This window comes from Centrocercus urophasianus, unplaced genomic scaffold (genome assembly GCF_019232065.1).
Source record: "Centrocercus urophasianus isolate 14NV4802_14NV808 unplaced genomic scaffold, USGS_Curo_1.0 seq_9, whole genome shotgun sequence".
In the NCBI taxonomy this organism is placed as follows: domain Eukaryota; kingdom Metazoa; phylum Chordata; class Aves; order Galliformes; family Phasianidae; genus Centrocercus; species Centrocercus urophasianus.
This window is the reverse complement of record NW_024885532.1, coordinates 22,465,665-22,493,204: the sequence shown is the minus strand read 5'-3', so window position 1 is coordinate 22,493,204 and position 27,540 is coordinate 22,465,665. Positions and strand designations below refer to the sequence as shown.

The 27,540-nt window shown below is 41.1% G+C and overlaps 2 protein-coding genes across 6 annotated transcripts in view; both read left to right on the top strand.

The window, feature by feature from the left end:
- CPB2 (carboxypeptidase B2) overlaps positions 1–12,336 on the top strand; it is a 16,738-nt gene extending 4,402 nt beyond the window's left edge. The window contains exons 3-11 of the mRNA XM_042839059.1: positions 4,039–4,163; positions 4,291–4,399; positions 4,947–5,048; positions 5,608–5,712; positions 7,898–8,014; positions 8,973–9,063; positions 9,859–10,061; positions 11,884–11,968; positions 12,090–12,336. Coding sequence (XP_042694993.1) covers positions 4,039–4,163; positions 4,291–4,399; positions 4,947–5,048; positions 5,608–5,712; positions 7,898–8,014; positions 8,973–9,063; positions 9,859–10,061; positions 11,884–11,968; positions 12,090–12,274 — 1,122 coding nt within the window. The 3' untranslated portion in view covers positions 12,275–12,336. The remainder of the gene's footprint in view (positions 1–4,038; positions 4,164–4,290; positions 4,400–4,946; positions 5,049–5,607; positions 5,713–7,897; positions 8,015–8,972; positions 9,064–9,858; positions 10,062–11,883; positions 11,969–12,089) is intronic.
- Positions 12,337–15,918: 3,582 nt separating this feature from the next.
- The window catches only part of ZC3H13 (zinc finger CCCH-type containing 13), a 44,740-nt gene continuing 33,118 nt past the window's right edge, over positions 15,919–27,540 (top strand). For 2 of the 5 annotated variants that reach the window (XM_042838711.1, XM_042838710.1), the window contains exons 1-2: positions 17,475–21,956; positions 22,397–22,506. In XM_042838711.1, coding sequence (XP_042694645.1) covers positions 21,840–21,956; positions 22,397–22,506 — 227 coding nt within the window. In that variant the 5' untranslated portion in view covers positions 17,475–21,839. Of the gene's footprint in view, positions 15,997–17,474; positions 21,957–22,396; positions 22,507–27,540 lie in introns of those variants that run through there. The other 3 variants (XM_042838709.1, XM_042838708.1, XM_042838712.1) reach the window with 3 other exon arrangements.

Here is a 27,540-nt window from a genome sequence, read left to right as displayed (position 1 = left end):
GGGAAAGGGAAAGGGAAAGGGAAAGGGAAAGGGAAAGGGAAAGGGAAGCATAGCCACAAAACATGGTCCTCATGGAGGATTTCAGCCATCCTGATATCTTTAGGAGGGACAACACAACAGAGCATCAGCAGTCAAAGAGGCTCTTGAAATATGTTGACGATACTTTCCTCTTCCACATGGTGCAGGAACCCATGAGAAAAGGTGCTATGCTGGACTTCGTCCTCACCCAGTTCAAGGGCAGCCTTGGCTGCAGTGACCACAAAATGGAGTTAAAGATCCTTAGGGTGTCAAAGAGGGTGCTCAGCAAGCTTTCTACTCTGAACTTCAGGAGAGCAGACTCCAAACTCTTCCGGGAATTGCTTGGCAGGGTGACATGGGATAAAGCCCTGGAAGGAAGAGGGGGCCAAGAAAGTTGGTCCAGTATTCAAGGACTATCTCCTCCAAGATCAGAAGCAGTGCATCCCAAGAAAGAAGAAGGTGGGCAAGAATGCCAGGAGGCCTGTGTGGATCAACAAGGAGCTCCTGGACTTACCTTGTCACAAAAAGAAAACTGACAGGGAGTGGAGGCAGGAATGGGTTACCTGGAAGGACTACAAAGAAGTTGTCTAAGCAGCCAGGGATCAGGTTAGGAAAACCTAAACCCAGACAGTATTAAATTTAGACATGAACATGAAGGGGAACAAGCAGAAATTCTACTGGTTTATCAGTGATAAAAGGAAGGCCAGGGAAGATGCAGGCCCTCTCTGGAAGAAAATGAGAGACCTGGTTACAAAGGATATGGGGAAAGCTGAAGTACTCAATGACTTCTTTGCCAAAGTTTTCACCAGCAAGGGCTCTAGCCACACCACCCAACTTGCAGGAAACAAAGATAAGAACTGGGAGAAGAAAGATCTGCCTACTGTAAGTGAAGATCAAGTTCAACACCATCTAAAGAACCTGAAGGTGCAAAAGTCCATAGGACCCAATGAGATCCATCCACACGTTGTAAGGGAACTGGCAGATGAAGTTGCCAAGCTGCTATTCATCATATTTGAAAGGTCATGGAAGTCTGGTAAAACTCCCACTGACTAGAAAAGGGGAAACATAACCCTCAATTTCAAGAATGGATAAAAAGAAGATCCATGAAACTACAGGCCAGTCAGTTTCATCTCTATGCCTGGCAAGATCATGGAGCAGATCCTCCTGAAGGCCCCACTAAGGCACAAAGAAAATAAAGATGAGACGATTGGTGGTAACCAACATGGCTTCACCAAGGGCAATCTATGCCTGATAAACTCGGTGGCCTATAATGATGGAGTTCCAGCATCAGTGGATAAAGGAAGAGCAACTGACATAATGTAGCTGGACTTGTGCAAAACATTTGACATTGTCCCGCATGACATCCTAGTTGGCAAATTGGATAAAAATGGATTTGATGGATGGACAACTGATTGGCTAAGGAACTGGCTGGATGGTCTCAGAGAGTTGTGGTCAACTGCTCATTCCCCAGTGGAGATTAGTGACAAGTGGCATTCCTCAGAGATTGGTATTGAGACCAGTGCTATTTAACATCTTTGTAGGTGATATGGACAGAGGGATCAAGTGCAAGTTTGCAGATGACACCAAGCTGAGTGGTTGACATGCTAGAGGAAAGGGATGCCATTCAGAGGGACCTGGACAGGCTTGAGAGGTGGGCCCATGCCAACCTCATGAACTTCAACAAGGCCAGTACAACGTTCTGCACCTGGATCAGGGCAATCCCAAGCACAAATAAAGATAGGTGGAGAATGGCTTGAGAGTAGCCTGGAGGAGAAGGATTTGGGAGTATCAACTGATTGAAAAGCTGGACGTGATCTGGCAATGTGTGCTTGCAGGTCAGAAGGCCAATACTAAGCATGACCAGCGGGGCAAGTGAGGTGACTGTCTCCCTCTACTCTGTTCTTGTGAGACCCCACCTGTAGTACTGAGTCCAGTTCTGCGGCCCATTGAACTGTTGGAGTGGGTACAGAGGAGGGCCATGAAGATGATCAGAGGGGTGGAGCATCACTCCTACAGGCACAGGCTGAGAGATGGGGCTCTTCAGCCTGGTGAAGACTCTGAGGAGACCCTATAGCAGCCTTCCAGTACCTGATGGGGGCATACAGAAAAGCTGAGGAGGGACTTTTTATCAGGGCATGTAGTGACAGGACAAGGGGAAATGGCTTTAAACTGGAAGAGGGTAGATTTCGATTAGATATTAGGAAGAAATTCTTTACTGTGTGGATGGTGAGACACTGGAACAGGTTGCCCAGAAAGGTTGTGGAGACATTCAAGGCCAGGATGGATGGAGCTTTGAGCAACCTGGTCTAGTGGGAGGTGTCCCTACAGCAGAGAGTTGGAACTACGTGATCTTAAATGTCCCTTCCAATCCAAACCATTCTATGATCCCATGAAAAGGAAAGCGAGAATGAAAGGAAAAGGAAAAGAAAAAAAGAGAAAAGAGAAAAAGAAAATGTAGTAGGGAGATGGAGTGGAAGAAGGAAGATACAAACAGTACCTCCCAACAAATCAAAATGATTACAGTATAGCAAAAAAAAAAAAAAAAAAAGAAGCAACTGAAAATGAAAATGATCATCTTACGCAAAGAATCATACAGCTCACAGGCTGCATGTAGCTTTCATCAGATGACCCAGATGCAGGAACACTTGAACGGAGTCTTTGGTAGCTGCCCTGGGGGAAGTATTGACCTTTGCTGATGATGGTTAAAGAAACTAATTATCATGTGCATTATGTAAACTTTCCCATAACCTTCATTCGTTGCTCCTCTGTTACCTCAGCTATGTCAGTCTTAAGTTCCTTAGTTATCCTCATTCTCAGTTCAAAGAATTATCAGTAAGAAACTGAATCTGAACTGGTATACTTGAACATGAATGTCATGACAGTCCAGGCCACGGGGAAATTGGTGCTGGTGAGCTAAGCATCACGGGGAAATTGGTGCTGGTGAGCTAAGCATCACTCTTGCTTCTTGGATGCTTTCTCCAAGCAATGCTGAGCTATATGATGCTGCCACTACCCTGCCAGTAATGTCTGAGATGGCTCTGGAGTTGGTGACATGCATATGGCATGCAGCAGTCATATACCTGGGGCACAACTGTTAAACAATTTATTGCTCCAAAATCTTGATTGAAAACATGGAAGAGTTTTCTATATGCATTTGCAGATAGGTTCTGTCTGAGAAATGAGTGAGGTAAACAGTCGACAGCTGACATAGGCCTGGAAACATAGTGCCCTAAGTGGAACATAATATTATTGGTGCAATTGAAAGGAATAAAACAAACCCTGCTATCTAGTGACTCCGGGCTGCATCTCTTTAAAAACACGTCCAAGAATGATGGTGATCTTTTTCACACTGCAAATTCACATTGTAAATTCATGCATAACTTTCTGTTTGCTGTCACTCCTAGATCTTTTGCTATTACTTCTTCTAAAGTTTCATTCTCTTATTTAATATGTTGGCTTCTGATTTTATTATTGTATAAGATTTAATTTTGCCAAGAAGAATCTCATTTTCTTATTTTCTTCCAGTTTCTAATCTCTGTATTGCTGCTTCATCTTGACTTATACTCAAACCGCTTCTGGCATTTATTTCCTCCCTGATCAAAGTAATCAGTGAACACAATAACTACAAAGACTGGTCTGATCTTCATTAATTCTCCAAATACCCTCAGGGAAAATAACTCTCAGCAGACTTGAAAATGTGTAACATAATAATGGGCTAAACATATCTATTCTCCTAGAAATGCTATCTCAGTAAAGGTTATATTCCTGTCTTTGTTCTTGATTTACGAATTTATGTGCACAAGTCATTATAAAAATTCCTTAAATACACACATTTCATTTCCAGCAGTAACAGAATGCTATAACACAACACACATTAAAGTGCTTTTTGTAAGCGGTCTCTTAAATTGAAAACATATGCTTCAATTATTTTCAAAATACTTACTAAATGTTAGTATTTTTTTCCTTCGTTTAAAAAAAAAAAAAAGAAAGAAAGATAAAATGTTCCTGGAAACTTTGCAGGTCATTCTCTGGCAACCTGTTGTGGTTGAAAACATCCAGAAGGACCAAGAAGTCCATTTCTATGTCAATGCATCCAGTACAAACAGAATAAAAGCTGGTTTAAGGCAACTGACCATCCCACACAAGTATGTAATTATTTCTTGCCAATAATGTTTCAATGCACTTGTTTAGAAACACTGTTGGGTTTTGTTGTTGTTTTTATCAGGAAGCTGTGCTTTTTCTTTGCTCTTTTTTTTTTTTTTTTTTCTCCAGAGTTTTGATGGGAGATGTTCAAGGACTGATTGAAAAACAGACACTCAATGACACAGTCAACCCACGCAGTTCTTCATCATATTATGAAAACTACCATTCCATGACAGAAGTAAGATACTGTCGTGTAATCCCTGTAGATTCATTTAGGGGGTGCAATTTGTCTCATGGTTAAGACAGAAGACAGGGAAAGGAATCATCAACAGGTAAATAATGATCATTGCATTGCTCAGCCACTGAGAACTGTAATTATTGTGATGCCTACATAAAGAAGGAACAAAGCACCAGACAAAATCTATTATACATGCATTACTTCAAACACCACTCAAATGCAGCCTACTCAGAAGCAAAATGCAGCAGCAAAGTACCACATATTTAAACATTTGAAACATGAACTGAATAATATTTTAACCAAATAAAACTGAAGAGGAGTGTTAGGGCTATGCTTAGACTGTGTTGTGATCACATCTCACTGTTAGTTTCAGGAGTGGTCAGTTGGCAAGAGGTCAGTGGTCTGAACTGCTAGCTTCTCTTTCCAATCAGCTGAAGAGGCAAGATTTGGGGAGGAAGAATGAATTCAGGTCAAGTCAACTTTCAGGAATGAAGGAGAACAACATGGAAAAGATCCATTTACTGCTTGTTCCACCTCATCTTCGCAGATCTATAATTGGATGGAAGAAACTGTGAGACTCCATTCTGACCTACTTGAGAAAATTTATATTGGATCATCATATGAAAAACGACCACTTTACGTCTTGAAGGTACAGTTCTGTCCTACTGAGAAATCTTACCAGGTACTAATGTAAGAAAGTGATGGGTTTTGTCCATAACATTTTCTTAAACCTATACTTAAATGCACATTTCAACAATGTGTTAAATGTTTGCCTTAGAAGTCTGCTAGGTTCTTCAGATAAGGTGCCATTATGCTAGACAAAGGCATTTGGACATGCGAGGTCACAAAGAAGGTACAACATCTAGGCCATCATCCAAAGGCATGAAATATTGGCACAGTGGATTATCTTCCTATGTGACTACAAAACCAAAATGATCTATTGTCCTGCCTAGCTGACGATCTGATCTCCTGGCATGAGGGCCTGGTGCTGTTTTGTGTCTACATCAGAAGCTTGCTGTAGACAACCTGAATATGGCCCTCTGCCCATATGTGAACATACATGAGAGCAGTATCCTGGTCTAGGAGCAATTTAAGCACTACCTATAAGACAGAAGCTTCTTTTTCCATCTTGGTTACCCTTTTCACTTCTACTTCTATGTGCTTCATTATGCAATAGAAACATTTTAATACAATTTCTCTTTTGTCAGCTTTCTAAAAGGCAGGAGAACCCCAAAAGTGCTATATGGATTGACTGTGGCATCCATGCTAGAGAATGGATTTCTCCTGCTTTCTGCCTGTGGTTCATAGGCCACGTGAGTAGACTTTATACCTGGTTACCATTTTCAGAGCAAAGAAAAAAAAAGTTTATGCCAATCACCTTCTCTTTCTGTTTGCGCTTTAAGTTCTGTAACATCTTAATCCATTTACTTTCACAGCACCAATATCGATTTTATGCCTAAGATACACATGTCCTACACATGTGAACGTGTTTGTATATGTATGTGGTTTAGCATTAAACGTGGAGGTTGTTGGCCCTGCATGTGGCAGGGGGGTTGGAGATTCGTGATCCTTGAGGTCCCTTCCAACCCTGGCCATTCTGTGATTCTGTAATTCTGTGATGTGTATATCAGTAGATGGAGGTATGTATGTGTGAGGGAAAGACATACGGATCAAATGCAAAACAGTTCAGATAGATTCTAAGGTATGACTGTTGAAATATGTGGACCAAATTCAACAGATTTTTACAGTTGTGGAATGATCAGGGATGGAGTAGGCCTTTTCTATATGCACACAGGTTTTTTCTGGATTTGCTTCATTCAGAGAAAGAGGCCACACAAGCCACCTTCTTCTGAAGGAACAGTGTCATTTCAGAATATGAACAACAACCCTTAGCCACATGCATAGCACCCATTCATGATGGGATGACACTACACTGTGGGCTTAGCAAGACCAGCCCTCACTTGCAGAGCCCAACCAACAGTCACATCTAATCCTTGGTATCTTTAATATCTACACTGCTTGGGACACTGAACAAATGTATGCCAAAAGACACCAGAACCATGGTTTGCACTTCGGATCTTAATTTTTGAATTTGAGGCATCTCAACTTGTGATGCTGAATTGATGGCCCATTTCTTTGTATGGTCTAAGAAAAAGTCTTCTAAACCCTTCTGTCCAAGACAAAGTTGCTCAGGTTGCTCACTTAATGTTCTGAAACATTATTTATTGTTATTTTTTACAAAAGCAAGGTTCACAATCAATATAGATTAAATGAGATTGAGATTTCATCATCACCAGTAGTCAGAGTAACAGCAAAGATGAGTCCTTAAAATACGAATTATGGTTGGTCCATGATGGAATTAAATCATGATAATTATAATTATAGAAAGAAAGGTGCTTATTTCTGTTCTTAGTCACAACAGTAAAACCTCAGTGGCAACAACATTTTAAAGGAGATTGCAGGAGCTAGGGATGGGCATAGCTGAATGTACCTTGTGACCCGCTCATAATCCCAGCCTTCAAGGTTCCCTTAGACAGAAACGTGTCTGCCCTTTTCACGCTGCTCCAAATAATTACCAGCTGTGCTGTCAGTTTGCCTGTCACACGACCCTGCAGCATTATTCAGAATTAACAAGTTGGACATTTAGCTTCTCCATCCCCTTGATCTGATCAACATGTTTTAAATTCAAATTTTATTTCTACATCACTTCATGAAGTATCATTTTAAAACTTGACATTAATATACATCTGCACACACATTAAAATCAGTAGTTCTCTATCTGCAAATACTAGTTCTCTACTGCAAATAATAGACATTCTTTATAATGTTTCCATTCTTTATCGCTTAATTTTGTTGTTAGACTGTAGAAAGACTGACATTTCTCATTTGAGTCACAGAAAGTCCATTGCCTGAGGAAAATAGGGAAGGCTTTAAAATGAAAGCATGTGCTTTAAGTAAGGTATAAAGAAATATAAATATATACATATGATAAAGATTTAATCTATTCCAATAGTTAAAAAAACCTCACTTATCCAGATTAAAATTCATGGCTGGGAGGTGGACAACCAACCAGGTTAAGGTATTACCAAAGCAAAGCCTTCAAAATAGGCTGGAAAGAAAAACTAGCAATGTAGCTTGCTCCCTGCATACAAGTGCATCAAACTCATAATGAAGCCAGTGGAAATAATGTTATGTATAGCAGCCACTTGAAATGCTTTTTGTTATTTTTCTTCTTGCTTTATTTTTTTTTGCTACCCTTGTGGTATTTTGAGAGGGAAGGAGTGTTCTTATTATTTATACAAGCAGCGAATGCTCAAACCTTCCTACTAATAGGCTTCAACTCTATCTCATCACCACCTGTAAATAATAAAAGACTACAGTGTGAACGACTGGTGTGATAATTGCTGTTATTTTACACAGGCCTTCAGGTGCCTTCCTAGGAAGGTAAAAAAGCCATCATTATGAATGCTTTTAATAAGATCTTTCTCTGTTTTATAGACAATCCATTTGCGCGAGAGAGATCGGGTCATGACAACACTTCTGGAGCACTTTGATTTCTACGTCATGCCCGTGATGAATGTGGATGGCTATGAGTACACCTGGAGCAAACCCTCTGTACGTAAAGATTTTCTGACATCTGCATCACACTGACACGCTGTTTATAGGAACTATCACCGTGTGTTTAGGGCACAGTTTCCATCCTAGAATTACATGCCCCAAATTCTTCATCTGTGCTTGGAATTTCTGCATCTCTGCCCTAAGTAAACCACAACAAATCTTGAAACGAAGTGACGTGTGAATCATAGTACCTTTGCATCTTCCAAGCTGCTGGAAATGCATCTGGAAACAAATGAATTTTATCTTGGGATTTTAAAGTTTCCAGATGTCAGGCAATGCCTTTGCAAGGCTGCTAATCCAGCACAAGCTGAATAGCATGCTGCATCAGAGACCACAGCCAGTAGTTCACTCCTTTCTCCTGTGCAATAGTTTGTTTCTCGGAGAGCTTTTTTGTTTAAGATGCAATAAGGTACAACAGAAATCTCCAGTATTCTATTTATTGGTTAGAAACACTAAGTCATTGAGATTTGTCATTGTTTTTTTATTTTTTAGATTCCACACAAACAAATTAAAAAAAAACATGTTATTTCACTCTTTTGATCTTCAATGTAATTTGCCATCTGTTTGGATAACTCCACATACACATGTTAACAGATGCACACCAAATTTCCAAAATTACACATACTGCTACCACTGTACAGAAAGATTGGACTTGGGCTTGTAAACTCTTACCTGGCTAAACACTGTGACTTCTCCCCTTCTCCTACAGTCTCAATCCATTGAAATCAGGGCAGACATGACTAATTCTCATCTTACGTGACACCACCTTTTATCATAAGGCCTTACTGGCAACCAGATTGTGGTTTTATAATCTTCCTCGGTCTCTCATCCCTTCATTGCCACGTGGCTGCTGTAGAGATACAGTGGGAAGTCATCACTCTTAGCTAAGTGAGATGCTGCCCCCATTTTTGCCAGCTGTTTTCCCTGAATGTGATTTATTTGTCTCTTAACACAGAATCGACTGTGGAGAAAGAGCCGCTCATCGCACAGTAGCAGTGGCTGCATTGGTACTGACATGAACAGGAATTTTGATGCACGCTGGTGTGGTATGAGCTCACCTCCTTTCTGTTGTGCCTCAGTTTTAGCCTACAAATTTTGTAATTTTGAAGAAGTTTTCACAAAAAGACAAACACACCTAAATAACATTTACAAACTGATGAACAGTTCCTTTCACAGAACCATAGAGTATAAGGCTGGAAGAGACCACTAAAATCATCTAGTGCAGCCATCAACCCATCAATTTGGTAGTTTTCATATTACAACACAAGCAGTGCAGGCTATGGTGGGAAAGGAGGACAGAGGGAAGAGGTGGTTCTCACTATGTCACTCAAAGCTTATTTACTGAACCACCTGCATTATATAAAATGGGTCACCTCAGTCCTTCAGTAACGCTTGACTAACCAAGATTTCTTGGCTCTCAGCATTTGTCGTCAAAGCTATATCATTATACTTAACAACAAGGACTTGGTAGGTTTTTAATATTCTGCCGAGCAGCTTATCTTAAAACATTACTAAATGGCTGTTTACAAGGGTGGATAGTGATAGGACAAGGGGGAATAGTTTCAAACTGAGACAGGGGAGGTTTAGGTTAGATATTAGGAGGAAGTTTTTCACTCAAAGGGTGGTGACACACTGGAACAGGTTGCCCAAAGAGGTTGTGGATGCCCCATCCCTGGAGGCATTCAAGGCCAGGCTGGATGTGGCTCTGGGCAGCCTGGTCTGCTGGTTCAACCTGCACATAGCAGGAGGTTGAAACTGGATGAGCATTGTGGTCCTTTTCAACCCAGGCTGTTCTAGGAACTACGAACTTTTTATTTGGCCTGCACGCTCTTTTGTTACAGGTAAAGGAGCATCTCCCAATGAGTGCTATGAGACATACTGTGGACCCTATCCAGAATCCGAACCCGAAGTGAAAGCTGTGGCTCGCTTTATCAGAGATCACAAAGATATCATTAAAGCATACATAACAATGCACTCTTACTCCCAGATGGTACTGTTTCCATATTCTTACACAACGGATAAAAGCAAAGACCACGATGAGCTGGTAAATCCCCTTTCCTTAAGTTTCAGATTTATTTCAGAACTTCTCACCCTGTTTGGTTAGGACTGTCATGAGGAAATCACAATGTTATGAAGATTGAGAATTGGGAAATGAGCATTTTTCTGCCATCCTTAAGAACTTACAGGCTGGTCTATCACTGAGCAAGCCAGCCAGCTACTTTTGAAGACTGGAAAACTTAAAATACTTATTCCATATTGTTAGCACATCATCAATCTCTGGTACTTTGAAGCTGATGAAAAGGAAAAAAAAGAACAGAGTGACAGGTTCTGAACTCCTTGAAAGGACAGTTTTGTAAATTTGTGATTAAATTACATGGTTTGCATGTATGTAATCACATATGACTATGCTGTATGAAAGCACTTGGGCATGTAATTCTGAAAAATACACTTCACACTCCTATGCAATGAGGTGATCTGGTGAATACTCACTGCTTTTATTAAAGGCTGTTTGCTAGAGTTATTTATTTAAAATGGTTTTAAAGGTAGGATGGAAACCTTGTCCTGCATAGGCAGAATTTTAAATTCCTGAGCCACCAAAAACATGGTAAGGATTCTCCTAAAAGACAGCTAGAGCCAGCAAAAAAAAAAAAAAAAAGAGGAGCCAGCACCTTTCCTCATTGAGCAGAAAACTTCAGGTTTCCTGGATCTGGAAAGGATACCCAGGCTAAAATGAAATTAAACAGAATAATGAAGACATAGATATACATAGACAGCTTAGAAATATTCTTTTATCTAAAGACATCAAGTCCCCTAGAGAAAAGAATTCCTCCTCTCACACTTCTTAGGTTTCTCGCAGTGGTCCTAGGCTCCAAGTGCTGAGGCAACATGCATTTTTATTTGAAACAAGGGCTCCTGTATAGCACTAAAAATGGACCAGAAATGGTGTAAAGGGGACCAGAAATCAGATTTTCAGGCTTTGGGATTTGTCACGGCAAGAAAGCACATGCCTAAGGTACACATGTCATTTCATATATTCCACAAGCCCTTACACAGGGACAGAGAGTAAGAGGCTATATATAGGACTGACATTTTCATACACTGGTGGTGATCCAATTACTATTGTCATTTTTAACCATATGCATCACCCGTGACACTTAACATATATAACTTTTTAAGCTTCATGTTCCATGGATAAGAGGACTGTAAAAAGCACACAATAAATGCAATGGAAACATCCCATTTTGACAAAGCCCCAGACAGTCCAACGTTGTGTTTCCATTGACTACTGCCAAGTGTATTCAGGAGGAAGGAAAAAAATCCAGCAATGTAAATACAGACTAAGAACAAACTATTCCCAGATAACACATATTCTTACGCTGTCTTGTTACTGTTTAATTTACTGAAACAAACTGTTTCATACACCTACATTAAAAAATGCATTGTGACTGTAAAGCAGAAAGAGATGCACTAATTCTGGGCATGTAGTCTTCTATGTGGCTTATGTGCAGGACTTTGTGAACGCAGTCATTTGTTGCTGTTCTTGTCAACACTAAATGAATCAAGTGACTTAAATACCATGGTGGAAAAGGAAAAACATGATACAAGTGGGAATAAATATTCTGGCAATTATTTGCTGCCAAAAGTGGGTGGCAAGGTCCCAGGTATGCTTTTATCTACAGTAGGAATGTAATTTGAGCATAGGCTTATGCTGAAAATTTTTACGACATTCTATGGATTCTCTGGAGACTTTTATATGTATATTTAAGTAATACCAGATTCACAGCATGGTGTAAATAAATCCTAACTGAACACATATTATCTATTACCACAAGGCTAGAAAGCTAATAATGCTTTGTTGATTTCAGGAAAGTCTGGCAAAGAAAGCAGCGAATGCTATAAGGAGAACAACAAAGAAAATTTATAAACTCGGTCCCGGTGCACAAACAATTTGTAAGTATTTTTTATTACAACAATAAGCATGATAGCATATGCTCGTTAGCAACAGGAAACAGCTTCTGAACAGAAAGTTCTGTTTTCAGGTAACTTATCTCCTTTTCCTTTCATTATACAGATTTAGCTCCTGGAGGTTCAGATGACTGGGCTTATGATCTTGGCATTAAATATTCTTTTACCATTGAGCTTCGGGACACAGGAACTTATGGATTTTTGCTTCCTTCTGCGCAAATTAGGCCAACTTGCATAGAAGCACTTTCTGCTGTCAAAGAGATTGCTCAGCATGTTCTTAAAAATTTGTAACACTAAATATAATTTATTCCAGCATGACTATATTTAGCTAGCTCAAATAATACTTACAAAAATTGCTGCTTCACTACATTTATTTTATATGTGTAAAGAAACAAAACGATAACTTACACTTCATTTTAGAATATCTCAAACTTTTCTAGCCATACTTAAGTACTTATGTTTACAACAATAGATCAGTGCAGCTCCTATAAGGACAGCAAAACAGATAGCAACAAAAGTCTCTGGTGCAAGTTTGTTACAATCCCAGTACAAAAGGCATACAGAGTTTGTAAGGTATCGATTAAAATGTTGTTTACTGGATCTAAAGGGAAAACAGTATAGATAGTCTTACATCCTTTTAGATTGTGGAAAGCCCGGGTGTAGTAGGGATCTCTGATCTACACAAAGAATGCAGGGCAGACCTCATCTATAGAAGATGAGGGGATTAAGTGGGAACAATGGGAACCCTCAGTGGGATCAACTGCACACTCAGCAAGCCTGCTGATGACACTGAGCTGTGCGGTGTGGTCAACACACCCAAAGGATGGATTGCCATCCAGAGAGATCTAGACAGGATAGAGCAGTGGGCTCAGGTGAACTTCATGAGGTTCAACAAAGCCAAGTGCAAGGGCTTGTAACTGGGTCATGGCAACCTCCACTGTGAGTACAAGCTGGGGGATATTAGGACAGAGAACAGCCCTGACAAAAAGGACCTAAGGATACTGGTGGATGGAAAACCGGACATAACCAGCAATGTATCCTTGCAGCTCAGAAAGCCAAACACATCAAAAAAAGTGTGGTCAGCAGGGCAAGGGAGGTGATCTTGCCCCTCTGCTCTGTGCTGGTGAGGCCTCACCTGGAGTATTGCGTCCAGATGTGGAGTCCTCAGTACAGGAGATGTCGGAGTGCATCCAGAGGATGGCCATAAAAGTGATCCAAGGGATGGAACATCTCTCCTACGAGGTCAGGCTGAGAGAGCTGGGGCTGTTCAGCATGGAGAAGGCTCCAGAGAGAAGACTCCTCCTCCATCTGGACTGTCACAAGTCCATGGGACAAGATGGGCTCCATCCTAGGTTGCTGAGGGAGCTGGTAGGGGTGATTGCTAAGCCACTCTCTGCCATCTACCTGCACTCCTGTTTATCTGGAGAGGTCCTAGAGGACTGGAGGCTCACTGATGTGACTCCCATCTACAAGAAGGGCCATCAGGAGGATCTGGGAAACTACAGGGCTGTCAGCCTGACCTCAGTACCAGGGAAAGTTATGGAGCAAATCATCTTGGGTGAGATCACACGGCACGTGTGTGGCATCCAGGGGATCAGGCCAGCCAGCATGGTTCATGAAAGGCAGGTCCAACCTCATCTCCTTCTATGACTGGGTGACCAGTCTGGTAGATGAGGGAAGGGCTGTTGATGTAGTCTACTTAGACTTCAGCAAAGCCTTTGACACAGTTTCTCACAGTGTTCTCCTGGGGAAACTGGCTGCCCGTGGTCTGGACAGGCATACCCTTCTTTGAGTAAGGAGCAGGGTAGAGGGCCGTGCCCAACGGGTAGTGGTGAATGAAGTCCAGCTGGTGACCCGTTACAAGCAGTATCCCCCAGGGGTCGGTACTGGGGTCCATCTTGTTTAATATCTTCATTGATGATCTAGATGAAAGGATTGAGTGCATTCTCAGTAAGTTTGCAGATGACACCAAGTTGGGAGGTGGTGTTGTTCTGCCTGAGGGTAGGGAGGCCCTACAGAAGGATCTAGATAAACTGGATCGCTGGGCTGAGGTGAATGGCATGAGGTTCAACAAGGCCAACTGTCGGGTCCTGCACTTTGGGCACAACAACCCCATGCAGCGCTACAGGCTTGGGGATGAGTGGCTGGATGACTGTGAAGAGGAAATGGACCTGGGGGTGTTGTTGTTGCTCAGCTGAACACGAGCCAGCAGTGTGCCCAAGTGGCCAAGAGGGCCAACGGCATCCTGGCCTGCATTAGAAATAGTATAGCCAGCAGGAGGAGGGAGGTGACATCCCCCTGTACTCAGCTCTGGTGAAGCCGCACCTCGAGTACTGTGTTCAATTTTGGGCCCCTCACTGCAAGAAAGACATTGAGGCCCTGGAGTGGGTTCAAAGAAGGGTGACAAAGCAGATGAGGGGTCTGCAGCACAGGCCTTCTGAGGAGTGGCTGAGGGAGCTGGGGTTGTTCAGTCTGGAGAAGAGGAGGCTCAGGGGAGACCTCATTGCACTCTACAAATGCCTGAAGGGAGGTTGTGCCAAGGAGGGGTATGGCCTCTTCTCTCAGGCAACAAACAGGACCCGGGGGAATGGCTGCAGTTGTATCAGAGGAAGTTTAGATTAGACATAAGGGAGAACTTTTTTCTCTCAGAGAGTGGTCAGGCACTGGAATGGCTGCCCAGGGAGGTGGTGGAGGCACCATCCCTAGCAGTGTTCAAGAGACCTCTGGATGAGGAGCTACGAGATTTGGTTTAGTTTGTGGTAGCAATGGTAATGAGAAGACGGTTGGACTAGATGATCTTACAGGTTGTTTCCAACCTTGTGATTCTATGATTCTGTGATTCTATTCCAGGGAGACCTGAAAGAGGCCTTTCAGTATCTAAAGAGAGGCTGTAAGAAAGAAGGGATAGAGCCTTTAGCAGGGTTTGTTTCGACAGGACAAGAGGAAATGGTTTCAAACTAAAAGAGGCGAGATTTAGACCGGATATAAGAAAAAGCTTTTTACAATCAGGGTGGTGAGGCACAGGTTGCCCAAGGAGGCGGTGGATGTCCTCATCTCTGGAAACACCCAAGGTCAGGCTGGAGGGGCTGCAAGCACCTGACTGCGCTGCAGGCATCACTGTTCACTGCAGGGGAGTTGAACCAGATGGCCTTTAAGTGTCCCTTCCACAGTTCTGACAGTTCTATGATTCTAGAAGATTCCTCCATTTTGGCCATTTGAGCTATTACTGGATTTTCTTACAAGAAAACAACTCTATTCATCACATGGTCTAGTATTAAATGTGGAGGCTGGTGGCCCTGCATGTGGCAGGGGGGTTGGAGATTCTTGATCCTTTAGGTCCCTTCCAATCCTGGCCATTCTGTGATTTACTATCAAATAGAAAGGACATTCACACGGGACCTTCTCACCTTTAGATAAAGGCAAAGTGATGATGGCCTCACTGCTGATACTGAGTGGAGCTGCCCACGGGCTGCTCTGCTACCATTAGCTGGCCATGATTATTTATCCTGCAGCCAAGCATTCTTGCAGTCCAAGACACAGCAAAAAGCCACGCTGGATATACAGCACAGCAGAAAGCCTGCTCAAGTTGACTTGGATGAGACAGCTGGGCTGCACCACAGAGCGACTCCGGTTGTAAAAGACCTTACAGACCACCTGCTTCGAGCTCAGAGCTCAGCAACCATCGAACCCCGCCCCACCTCATCATGGCGGCGCCGCCACTTCCGCTCTCTCTCCCGCCCCCTCCGACGCCACCACCGCCGCCGGGCGGCGCAGGGGCCGCCGGGAGGGCAGCGCAGCCGGGCGCAGCGCGGCCCCGTGGCGCGGGGCAGGGCGGGAGCGGTAGCGGCGGCGCCGTGGGGCTGCGGGAGCGGCGGCGCTCCCCGCCTTCCTCTCCGCGTCGCTCCGCGCTCAGGCCCGGGAGGACGGACTCCCCCCTCACCCCCTCCCACCCTCTCCGCCCCGGGCGGCGGCGGAGGAGGCGGCGGGGAGCGGCGCGGCAGCGGAAGGAGCAGGTGAGTGCGGCGGAGCAGCCGGGGCGCGGGAGGACCGGAAGGGAGAGAGAGGGGAGAGAAAGGAAAAAGGGAGGGGTAAGGGAGGAGGCGAGGGAGCCGCTCGGCAGGCGGCCCGCCGGGGCCTTCCGCGTTCTCGTCTGCGGGCTGTTTGTGTGGCTCCTTTTGTCCTTGCCGTCAGTGGGCCCCTTCTCCCGCTCTAACCGTGAGGGAGTTTCCGCTTTGTCAGGTTGCCGGTTGCCTGGAGTCTACGCACTAACCGCCCTCCCCTCCTCCCCCCTTCAGCATAGGGCGCCCTGTGGGGCGGTCTGCTCCCCCTCCCCCCTTCGCTTAGCCTCTGCACTGCATCCCCGCCCCAGAACCCCCATTTCCTCCCTCCTCTCTGCCAGTAGTAGATCGGGAGGGAGGCACGGCCTCGCTGTGGGGTTCACTGTGCTGCTGCCTGTCCGCTGCTCAGCTGGTTAGCTGAGGTGAGGCAGTGTGCCACGTGTTAACGTGGCTGTCAGCTTGCAGGTAGTGGGCATCCAGCACGCTTGGTATCATACCACAGAGTCGTAGAACGGCTTAGCTTGGAATGAATCTCTCAGATCACCTAGAAGGCTGAGCGAGCTTAGGTCTGTCCTCACCAGTCTGTGTGGACTGCCTCTTGATCTGCTGGAACATCTCCTAGTAGGCGGAGTAGGTGAGGTATGGAGTACTGCATATCTTCTGTTGGCATCCTCAGGCCTTGTTATTCGTTTATCTGTTCAGATGTAGAAAGCTAATCATGTTTTTATGTCGGTGAGAAGGCAGTTGTCTGTCATCCCTAATGGGGAAACGTCCTATGTTAAATTAGTGATAGCTTCAGATGGGTTAACACCGTGTGGCTGTAGAAATAAACTTGGAATAATTTCTATCAGACAGGCTTCTTAGTTAAAATTGAAAGCTGCTAGGCTGGCATCGCATAGATGTCCCATCCCAACAAGTATAGGAATCTTGAAAATTGGTTAACTACACGTTTTACTGTTTTTAGCAGTATTCTTAGGTAATGAAAGTATGGAAATTATTCAGGTGTCACTATTTGATTAGCACTGTGCTGTGGAAATGTGAATGTTGTGATTAGAATCTAAAGCCTTTCAGCTCAAACCTCTTCATTTGGAAAAATGGAGAGGAGCCCTGGCACCTTCCTCTTTTTAAGCTTCTATTAAGTCTTGGTTGTTAATGATTTAATTTATCCTGGAGTATTGCAATCAGTTTGTGTCTTAAGTTATATTAGATTTTAATTTCTAAAATTTGATTGTTACTTTGAATAGGTGTTATTTACTGCTTCACAGGTAGGGTGTTGATGATATTTAGGCTGTGCGTGGTGTCCACGTATGCATGAGTGGATGTTGCCATACTTGATACCAATGGCTTGGACTTTAAAGGAGACTTCATCTCCTTAGAGTTGTTGTGAACTTTGTGCTGTGTTATTTCTCAGTTACTACTTTACTTGTAGAAGCAGGATTGATGTTTGCAGAGGACTGGATTAGGGTTTTCTAACAGGAAAAAAGCACATTTCAGATGTTTTTCACTTGTTATGGCTTTGTGTAACATCATACTTCTGTTGAAGAGAAGTATTAAGCAAAAGTATTAAGACTTCCAAAGGTAGGAGTGCTGATAGTAAGCAGAATGTTGCGGGATATTGTGTCAATCTTATAACACTTCAGTGATTTCAGTTACTTACTTATTGCCCTATAGATATACTCAAATCCAGCTACATTTAGGTGTAGGATGTTACTTTATAAATGTATATTTCACTCCAAATTACATTTCAGATAGTGAGAAACAATCTGTTACTGACATTCTGGAGGTTACTCCAGAAAGTAAACTTCCAGAAAGTCTGGAAAGTTACTCCTTTCAAGAATAACATTGGTGTATCTATAAGTGAACAAGTAGTTATAGTGGTGGAACAAGTTGTTATACTGAATGTACAATGAAACAGTCCAGCAAATACTGTTCCCATATGGACAGGTAATGATTTGTGGTTGTTACAGTTAAAACCTTAGGTATAGAATTAAGGAGATCAACTTCATCCTCTTAAATCAGCATCTTAGTGTTTTTGTTATGGAAGTTAATATATTTGTTAATAGTAAGACACTATTGCAGAATTTGCAGATGCTTCACAAACCCTAAGAAGGTTTAACCATGCAATAGAGAGTTAGATATATTTCTGTTTAGAAACTTAAATTGTTGTCATAATTATTTGAAATAATTCAGGGAATAGTACAGGAAATCTGGATGCTTAAGGCTTGGCCCACACCAATGCTCAGTGTTGTGTGAAACCCTGGGCAGTTCAGGCTGCAGAGTTGGATGGAAGGGGAAATGATGGGTCAGCAGTGGTCATCAGTGTGGGGTGGGCAGCAGGGCTGTGATGGTAAAGCAGCATGAGATGGATGTGAAGGAGTGAGCAAGCTGTGGGAATTCTTACTGGGTGTTTAATCTCAGTTATCCATTAATTTGCCATTAGAAGAATCTGGAAATGTTTTACTTAAGCTTTCTGTTCCTTTCCCCTCATAATACTTGTCTGTGACCAAGGGGAATGCTTCTATGCTTGTCAGTAAAGCTGCCATTTTGCATCTAGAATGTCAAGTACAGCACTGTTTTAGTGATTTTTTTGCTTATCTGCCTTGCTTGGTCTTGGGGGGAATGAGAACAGGAGTGATTGTATACTGAGATACATCCTCCCACACGTGATGTGCATCTTTCAGTGTGTGGATATTGTTCAGTTTGTCTCTGAATTACATGCCTGGACTCTAACCCTGCCCTCCTGTGTCACAGCTTTGTTCTCTGACAAGGGAATTCTCACCGTGCAGTTCTGGCTGCAGGAATGTGGTAGATAATGTGTGATAGGTTATCTGTGTATACAGAAAGCAATGTGCTGTGCAGTCCCAGCATGCTGTTTTCATTTGCTTAAAATTATTTCTTATGAAGTAGCTCTTCTGTTTGGAAATCATATAGTTCTAATAGGAAACCAATGGGTGTGGAGCAGAGCGTAAGGGTGGAATTGACAGGATGCTACTTGTATTTTATTTTCACATTCCGAGTGTTTATTTGATTGAAAATCAGTTGGTTGTTGTATTTTTCTTTTCCCAAACCTTAAAAGATTCAGGGTTGGATGATGTTTTCTTAATTCCCTCATAGGTATCGGCCTAAGTTTGGTGAAGTTTGTAGTTGAAATGAAGTTATCCATTTGGTTGCAGTGATATTCTCCCCTCCTTCCTTCTATTCTTTTAGACCTAGACCTCATCATTTTCTGTAGAGTTGAATTCCCAGAAGGCATTAATTGCTGGGTAAAGGGTAACATGGTGATGTTTGTTAATTTTGGGTTTTCTTTGCTTTTTTTTTTTTTTTTAAAGTGTATTTTGCCTCTGATTTATTTGGGAATAAAAGGATATTCAAGTTAGGAGGCAAAATGATTGCAATTATGTTGTATTTGTATCCTGCTCTCATGTTGCTGTGCTGTACTTACGTATTAGGTGCACTCATTTTATCTGTCCTTCATGTGTTGAACCCCCTGCCATTGCTGGTGCCGTTCTTCTAACCCTTTTTGTTTCAGATATGGCTCTTTTTACTGTGACCATTTAAACAGAGTTCAATATTTGGAATCTGATTGTCTTAATAAAAAATGCTTTTGCATACATCAGTATATTTTTGTATCCTATATTCAAGAATAGCTGCATGGAACTTTACAAATTCAGTGGGGTTTTTGTTTGTTTGTTTGTTTTTTGTTGTTTTTTCTTTGCTAAAATACAGAATGGAACAGTCCTGAAACAGGATGGTGCTCAGCTAGCCTAGGGGTGATGTTTGCTTTCTAACTTCAATGATTTATCCTGTCAGACTTTGTAACTACTGCTGCACATTGAGCTGTCCACAATGACTCCTAATTATTTTTTCTCAGAAGACTGGACTAATTTGAACTCATCAAGTATTTAGATAAAATCATTTCTTCTTGTGTGCATTACATTGTATTTAATTGCATTTCATCTGTTGTTGTATTACTCGATTTTCTAACTCTATTAGATCTTTCTGGAAATCTCTCTCCTCCACAGTTTTTACTAACCCAAATAATTTCCTACTACTGGCGAATTCTCCAGTTTCACTGTCTGCTTCCATCCTCTAGAGCACTAATTAATATTAGCCACTGTTTTTAATGTCTGGTATATACACCACATGGTTGTCTTTTGCTCTCTGAGTGCTTGGTTATCTGAACCTTGCTTGGGAGATGGCCTTCAGATCACCACTGGCTTGGAGGAGGAGTCAGTAGAGCTGAGCTGGGGAGTGGCTCAAGTGCAAGTACACAGCATTAGCTTCCTTCTGTTGTGTATAAGGGAGCTGAAGCAGTCACTAAAAGCTTATTTCCTTCATAGAAAGTGCACTGATGTCAGACCGATAAGTGAGGTCTCATCACTGAATTACAGTGGGATTCAGATCATGTATTTCCACCATGGTACAAGGAAAATAAGAACAGGTATTATCAAAGTGCCAGTTGTAAAATTTAGGCTGCAGTGGTGTTATATTTTGTATACATACATATGTTATCATCAATTCCTTCTGCTGTAGAATGGAAGCTTACAGTCTGAATGCTATGGGAGCATATGCTGATCGGACTGGTGATGTTTTGTACTAATCCAACCTGCTGGGGGCTAGATTAGGTATCTATTCTTCTGGTTGTGTGAATGAGCTTTCTGTCACTTGTGGCTCGTGTTTGGGTGTTAGAAATTAGCTACTTGTGTGCGCGTTGAACAGAATAACCCAAGGATAAGAGCAGAAAGGTAGGAGATTAGTGCTTGGCTAATCATTCTGTAGTGACTACTGAGCTCCAGAATGGAAGTTGCTGTAAAGTAGTTGGGTTTTTGAGTGGTATTTAAATTGTTCTGCAGCTGGCAGGCTTTCTCAAATTGGTTGTTTTTTGTGTGTTGTTGGGTGTTTTTGTTTTTTTTTTTTTGGTACAGATTGGTAGCCCTTAAAGAATGGACAGTAGTTGTTAGAGCCCATTTTGCTCTTTTTGTACAGTCCATCTCAAGTGCCCAATATCATGCTTTATTTTTATACTGTTTTGTTTTCTGTATTCAGTAACTCCTTTCTTTATCAGGTAAGATAAGTTGTGAGTTACTATTTGTCAAACTTGCATCCTGTTTTCTTCAAAATCTGTTTTTAATGAAAAGTAGTTACTACTTTATAAACTTAAGAATTGTATTGCAGCGTGGTTTGTTTTTTTTTTCCAATACTCAGCCAGTCCCAAATAGTTGTACAGTACAAACCAGTAATAAATGCAGAGTGTGGATGCTCTCAGGATGGTTTCCAGTAGGTTCTCATATGTAACAATGAAAAAACAAGAGGAAAAAGAAGAAATGGAACTCTCATTTTTAGATGCATTTCTGAAAATGGGAGTTTTTAGTGGGCAGAACCTGTTTCTAGGAGACTGGTGAAGTAACGTCAAAAGATTTTTTCACTTGAAGTCACTTGAGCTGTTGCACAAAGGTACATGACAAGAATCTGTGCAGTGTATTGTTTTTGTTTGCTACCGAAATGAATAACGCTGTATGATCTTTCCTGGAGGGAAGCTGAAGAATCCAAAGCAGTTCATAAATAAAGTAAAAATTTGTCGTTACCGCTGTTCTATTGACTAGTTTGAAACAGAAGCATTCCTTGTAATTAAAGACATTTCACTCATTTATGACTTTTTTTTTTTAATTTCTTCATCACCTCTGCAGCAACTCTTGCAACGTGTATCATGCTATTTTGTTTATGTGAGTTCAGTGTCAATAGGCCCAGACTGAAGGATTTTACAGTTTTGCTTTCTTTTTTGGTTGAAGTAGTACAAAATGTCAAAAATTAGAAGGAAGGTCACAGTGGAAAATACCAAGACCATATCCGATAGCACATCCAGAAGACCCAGTGTGTTTGAAAGGCTTGGACCCAGCACTGGAAGTACTGCAGAGGTGAGTTGTGAAAACATTCTTCTTTTCTTCCCCACCCCGGCATCTTCTTTTCCAGGATTTAGATGGTGGGAAAGAGTAGCTCACAAGTGCCAAATACTCAGCTGTCACAGATGTTAGTAAAGGTGAAAAGAATTCCTTAACGCATGGGTGTCCAAAATTCGAGTACTAGAACTTTCACATTACCTGTGTTGTCCCATCTTCTGGAGAAGAGCAATAGTACTGTACTCTTTAATACTATTTCCACCAACTTAAATTTTGCTCTGCCAAACCTGATGCTCATTGTTGATTATTTTTTTTTTTTTTAGAGTTATATTACTGATAGATAGAAATTACAGATAAGTGGGAGTTAATGTGGAGTCATTTGTTTGTTCTGCCACACTCACACCAATGGTATTTCCAGAAATGAGTGTGAAATTCACCCAGTGATGTCTGTCTCTTAGACACAGTGCCGTAACTGGCTGAAGACTGGCAACTGCCTCTATGGGAACACATGTAGATTCGTACATGGCCCTTCACCACGAGGTAAAGGCTATAGCAGCAGTTATAGAAGGTAAATCAAGAACTCACTTTGAATTCTTCACATGCTGTAGGAAAATAGCTTTTACGACTATGTCTTTTGTTTTTGTCTTTAAATAATGAAATGCTGTGGTGTGCCTAATGGTATGTTATATCAGTAACCAGTTGTATCGTGAAGCTGCTCAAAGCAATTGATTTGGCAATGTGCAGTGGGTTTTCCCAAGATTTTTGTGTGCATGCAGCTTTACAAAATGGAGTCCACTGAATACAGATTAACTTCTTGGATTACTTGAAGTAGGAAAATCAAGTACCTTACTGCATTATTTTTTTTTGACTGTAGCATCACTGCAGCTTCTGATATGCCTTTCTGTCCTTTACTAACACATCGTGTTGTAACTACTTACAGCAGCAATCTCATACTTGTAATCCTTCTGCCTTCACTACCTTGTCTCACAAGTAAGGTATCTCTGTCCTTTCTCTACAGCAGCAACTCTTCAAAACAGAATTTTGTGACTTTATCAGATATTGGGCAAATAGATCAAGAGAGGAAATTCAAAAAATTACCACACACACATGTATATGTATAATTTTTTGTCTCTTTGTATGTTGTTATCATTTCAAAGTACTTTTTTCCCCACTGTCCTTTGTGTGGTGCAACACTGTATGCTTGTTTAACAAATTAAATGTTAATAATAAGTTTTACTGTTGTCATTACAAAGGACCAAAAAGATGGCATAGTTTTCTCATAGCACCCCTTTGTATGAAAGCTTCACATTTTACAAATGACTGTTTCCTGATGCTGCAGTAATGTCAGTGTCACCTGTAGATTATGGATAGGAGCACTGAAGCATCAAGATGTAAAGCAACACGGTGAAGGTCAAACAGGAAGGCTGGCAGGAGGTTCTGGTTCTGTTTTCTGTTCCTGTGCCACACTCTCAGGATGGCCTTGACTTTGCTTATTTATCTCCCTTTGCTTCTAAGGTGGTAGCAGCTGGGATACAAAATATGTCAGTAAGTTTAATGTTTCTTTCAGTGTATGAAAGGTCTTATTCTGTTCTGCACAGAACATTCCTAATGTGGGGAAAAATGTGTGACTTACTGACAGAGAGAAGTTTAAAAACTTGAATGTGGTGCCTCACTTTCTCTTTGCTTTCAAGTATTTGGAACATGCAGTGTGTGATTCTGCTTGGCCATTTGAAGAGCAGTCATGTTTCTTTTAATAACTAAAGCTTTGTTTCTGCTTCACTGTCACCACTAACACTTAAGAATAATGCTGATTTATTACTAAATTTTTCTTCCTGTTAGAATATTAAAAAGATCAAAGGGTAGATCTGGCTTTTCATTTGCCTGATACCTTTGGCATTCAACATTTAGTATGTTTTGAAAAAGAAACACTACTGCAACTACAAAAAGAGGGAGGCAAACCTTCCCACCAAAACAAACAAATGAGAAAAGCACTCTTCTGAAGTTTCTCTTGATAGCTCTTGGCTAGGCACAGAAAAACCTGTTTCACTTGCATAATAAAAATGTTATTTTTACGCTATTTAACATTGCAGATTTTTTTTAACAAATGTTATACAGATATTTTAAATGTTATCTATTGCCTTTGTGCAAGTCAAGCTAATGCTGATTCCACGTCAGTTCAGTTTAAGCAGTATCTGTGTTCAGGTACCTGGGGCATATTGGTGGTGTGACTGCAAGCATTCAGCCTTCCCTGCTGGTGAAGTCTTTTGTCTGGTTAGCAGACAGCTTGGCTGGGAGCAGCACATTGTACTGCCTTTCTGTCTCGCTCCTCCTATTTCATACCTGCCTGAAGGAAGTCTCACTGTTAATGGTTTTATGTGACCATAATGCTTCCATGCCTCCTGTAGTTCAGAGCATTGTCAGCCAGTAGGAAAACTTGTCTCTGAAGTATTAAAAAAAAAAAGCCTCTTAAAGGGAGCATGCATACACTTTCAGCATTAATGCTGCTGCTTGCAGCATGAGTTTTCATCTTTCTGTTAGAAACAGCCAGTATATTTTTGCATATAAAGTTTTCCTGATAAGCTTAAGAATATAGTAATAGAGCTGCCTGTCTTCCAGGCATCTAAAGGAAGGAGAAGCCAATAAGGAAGGACTTGCATGTAAATAAGCCTTCCCATGAGGAATTTTGCCCTCTTTCTCTTCTAACTGGCTTTTTGTTAGTTGCTTGGCAGCTTTCCTGTTTGTCTTACAGCATTGTTAGGATCAGTGATTTTGTAGTGCTTTTCTGTTGCCTGCCTGAACTTCTGCAGTCTGAATCCTTACTCTAGATTTAAAAAACAAACTGAAACTCCAATAGTAGTAGGTTTAAAAAAAAAAAAAAAGTATGGATTTTAAAAAGTACAAATGTTGTGGTACAGGAGACTGAAAGCAGGATGTCTAATGAGCATTCAGTTATGTGTGTTATGTACTGATCTGCCTATACACACCCATGCGCATACATACACCCACTATTTTCTCTTCTAGTGGTACTGTAATGTGTGCCTGTTCCAGGGGGCTGTTCCTGGCACTGGAAGGTAGAAGCAAACAAGAATATGCAAAACTTATGTTTCCTAACCAAGCTGCTCTGTCTAGAAAACTGAGTTGTTGCAGAAAGTAACGCTGTTCAAATCATTTCCCAGCTTAACGTTTGGAATGATGAAATTCAGCATTTGAAATATGGGCCCCACACAGAGTGCTATTTCATTAGAGATAATTTTTTCCCACTTAATCATTTTCTTTCAGTGTACAGTGGAAATACTGTGGAGCCTTTTTTGTGAAGGGCTCTACCAGTTGCGCTGTAGACCTGTGTTGTTAAACAGTGGAATAAAATGGTATTTTCCTGTTGAAATTCAGCAGAGTGTATTGGAATAACAGAAAGCCTTCTTTTGGAAAGGAGAAAAACAACGTGCAGGAAGGAGGCCCTTTCTTAAAATTAAACTTGTGGTGCACTGGCAAAGTTAGCCAGTTGCCAACTTTGTTTTCCTGTGTATTAAACCAGAATATCTGAAAACAGTCACAGCTTCCTGAGTAACTACTTCTTTAATAAAATGAGACTGAAAATTTCTTAAAACTTCTGTCTCTCTTGTGTTTTATGTTATGATGTTTGGTGGGAGGAAGTGTGCAGAACAACTGGTTGATTACCTTCAGTCCAGTGTTCTCCTAAAGCCAAAAAAGTAAAATATAATAATAAAAAGAAAGATGCTAACCAACCAAGCAGACAAAAAACAAGAAGCAGAAGAGCACAGCAGCAGAATCCTCATGCTGTAGCATTTTTCTTTCCTGTGATTTCCTGATGACTTTTGTAATCTTAAAGCAAATCTGAATACTCTTAATAAGCTGAGTTCTTTCTTCCTCCCTCCCCTTTCCACATGGGAAAAGGTATTCAGGTTGAAATAACTTCATCTTTTTTCCACTCCAAATAAAAAAGAAAAACAAACCAGAATTATATATAAAATGAAGTATTATATGTATCTAGAGAGTATGTGAACTACATTCAATGCAAGTTCTGCTTTCTCCTTCAGCCATCAGGTTTTCCTGAGAATTACTATTCTTGAGAAACAATGTTACTAGTATACTATCTATAATCTCTTTTGTGTTTTAAATTAATGTTTAGTTTTTGTAAATCTGGATCCTTTGTTCCATACCTGAAGTACCATTAAAAAGTTTAAGCTTTGAATTGCCACTTTAATGTTGGAAGATGGTTTGGAATGCTTTCAGAGAATTTTGGTAGCACAAAGGAATTCTGTTCCTAAAATGGGAGGGAAAAAAAGTACCTTGAATTACGACTTTCATAGAAATCAGGTACTTTAGAGATGATATAGTTTTGCAGTCAGGGAAATTAACTTGTTTGTATTTGTATGCTATTTATTTTTTTGGTGCTTGTTAGTGCTGAAAGAAGCAGCACGCTAGTTCTGTTTCTTTCCTCTGACACTGAGTGATCTTATTTACAACTGCATGATGAATTAAATGCATTTAGCGACGAGAACAGTCACTGGTTTTTTTCTTCTTACATCTCAGGACATTTAACCTTGTAATGCTGTTTAAAGAATTACATGCAGATAACATTGCCAAGGAGGAAGTGGAAGCAAATTACTGTGTATCAAATGAGCGCAGGTTGAAAATGAAATCTTACTAGTTTAAATATTTTTACGTGCATATGCTGAAGGAGAAACTTTACAAATTATATATTGCATGACAAAGATGTGGGAGAAACAACTATTTTTAAAGGGAAACAAATTCAGACTGGAAAAAGAAGTAAATACGATTTTTTAAAATACAAATATTAGATATAGCTTCTAATCAGCTAAAATAGAATTTGTAGTTCTTTATTGCTTTAATGTAAATGCTTAGTTACACATCCAGTACTTTCATACAACCGTTTCACAGAAGTATATGTAATTAAAGCTAATAGCCATCACAGAAGTGCCAAACTCAATATCAAGCTAGATTCGTATGAAGAAATTTTCTTCCACTGAAAGATCATTTGAAGGAGCTGCTACGTCCCCTTTGCCTCAGAGCTTGTTAAGCACAAGAGTTGTTCTCTTTTAATCATTGGGGGATAAATCAACTTTTAACTTTTAAATCTACAGTAGAAAGTGATAGAATAGCAAAGATAGCTTAAGAAATACGGTGTATCCACTCTCCCTTCCCTCACCACAGTAATGCCTTTAACAGAAAACACAGTTGTATGACTGGTAGAGTTCATCCAATATCTTAAAAGTGAATAATGAAAGAATGATATTAATGCAAGATGGAAAACAGAGGAGGCCTCCAAGAATATTCCTCTGCTACGTGGCCTTGTGATAGCTATTCTTTGTTAGCACTCTGACCAAGGTCATGAGTGGATGACAAATAAGTCAGATGATCAGTGCTTATGGACTTGCATCTGTGTTTGGAGTTTTGCTTCCGTGTAGCTAGCTGCTGTTGTTCAGTAAATTTGCTTCTGCAATAATTACATTTATGTATTTATACAGATCAACATAGCTTAGAATATGGAGGAGGCTAAAGATATTTGAAAAGACACAATCTGAATTATGGTGAAATACATTTGTATGACGATCAGAAA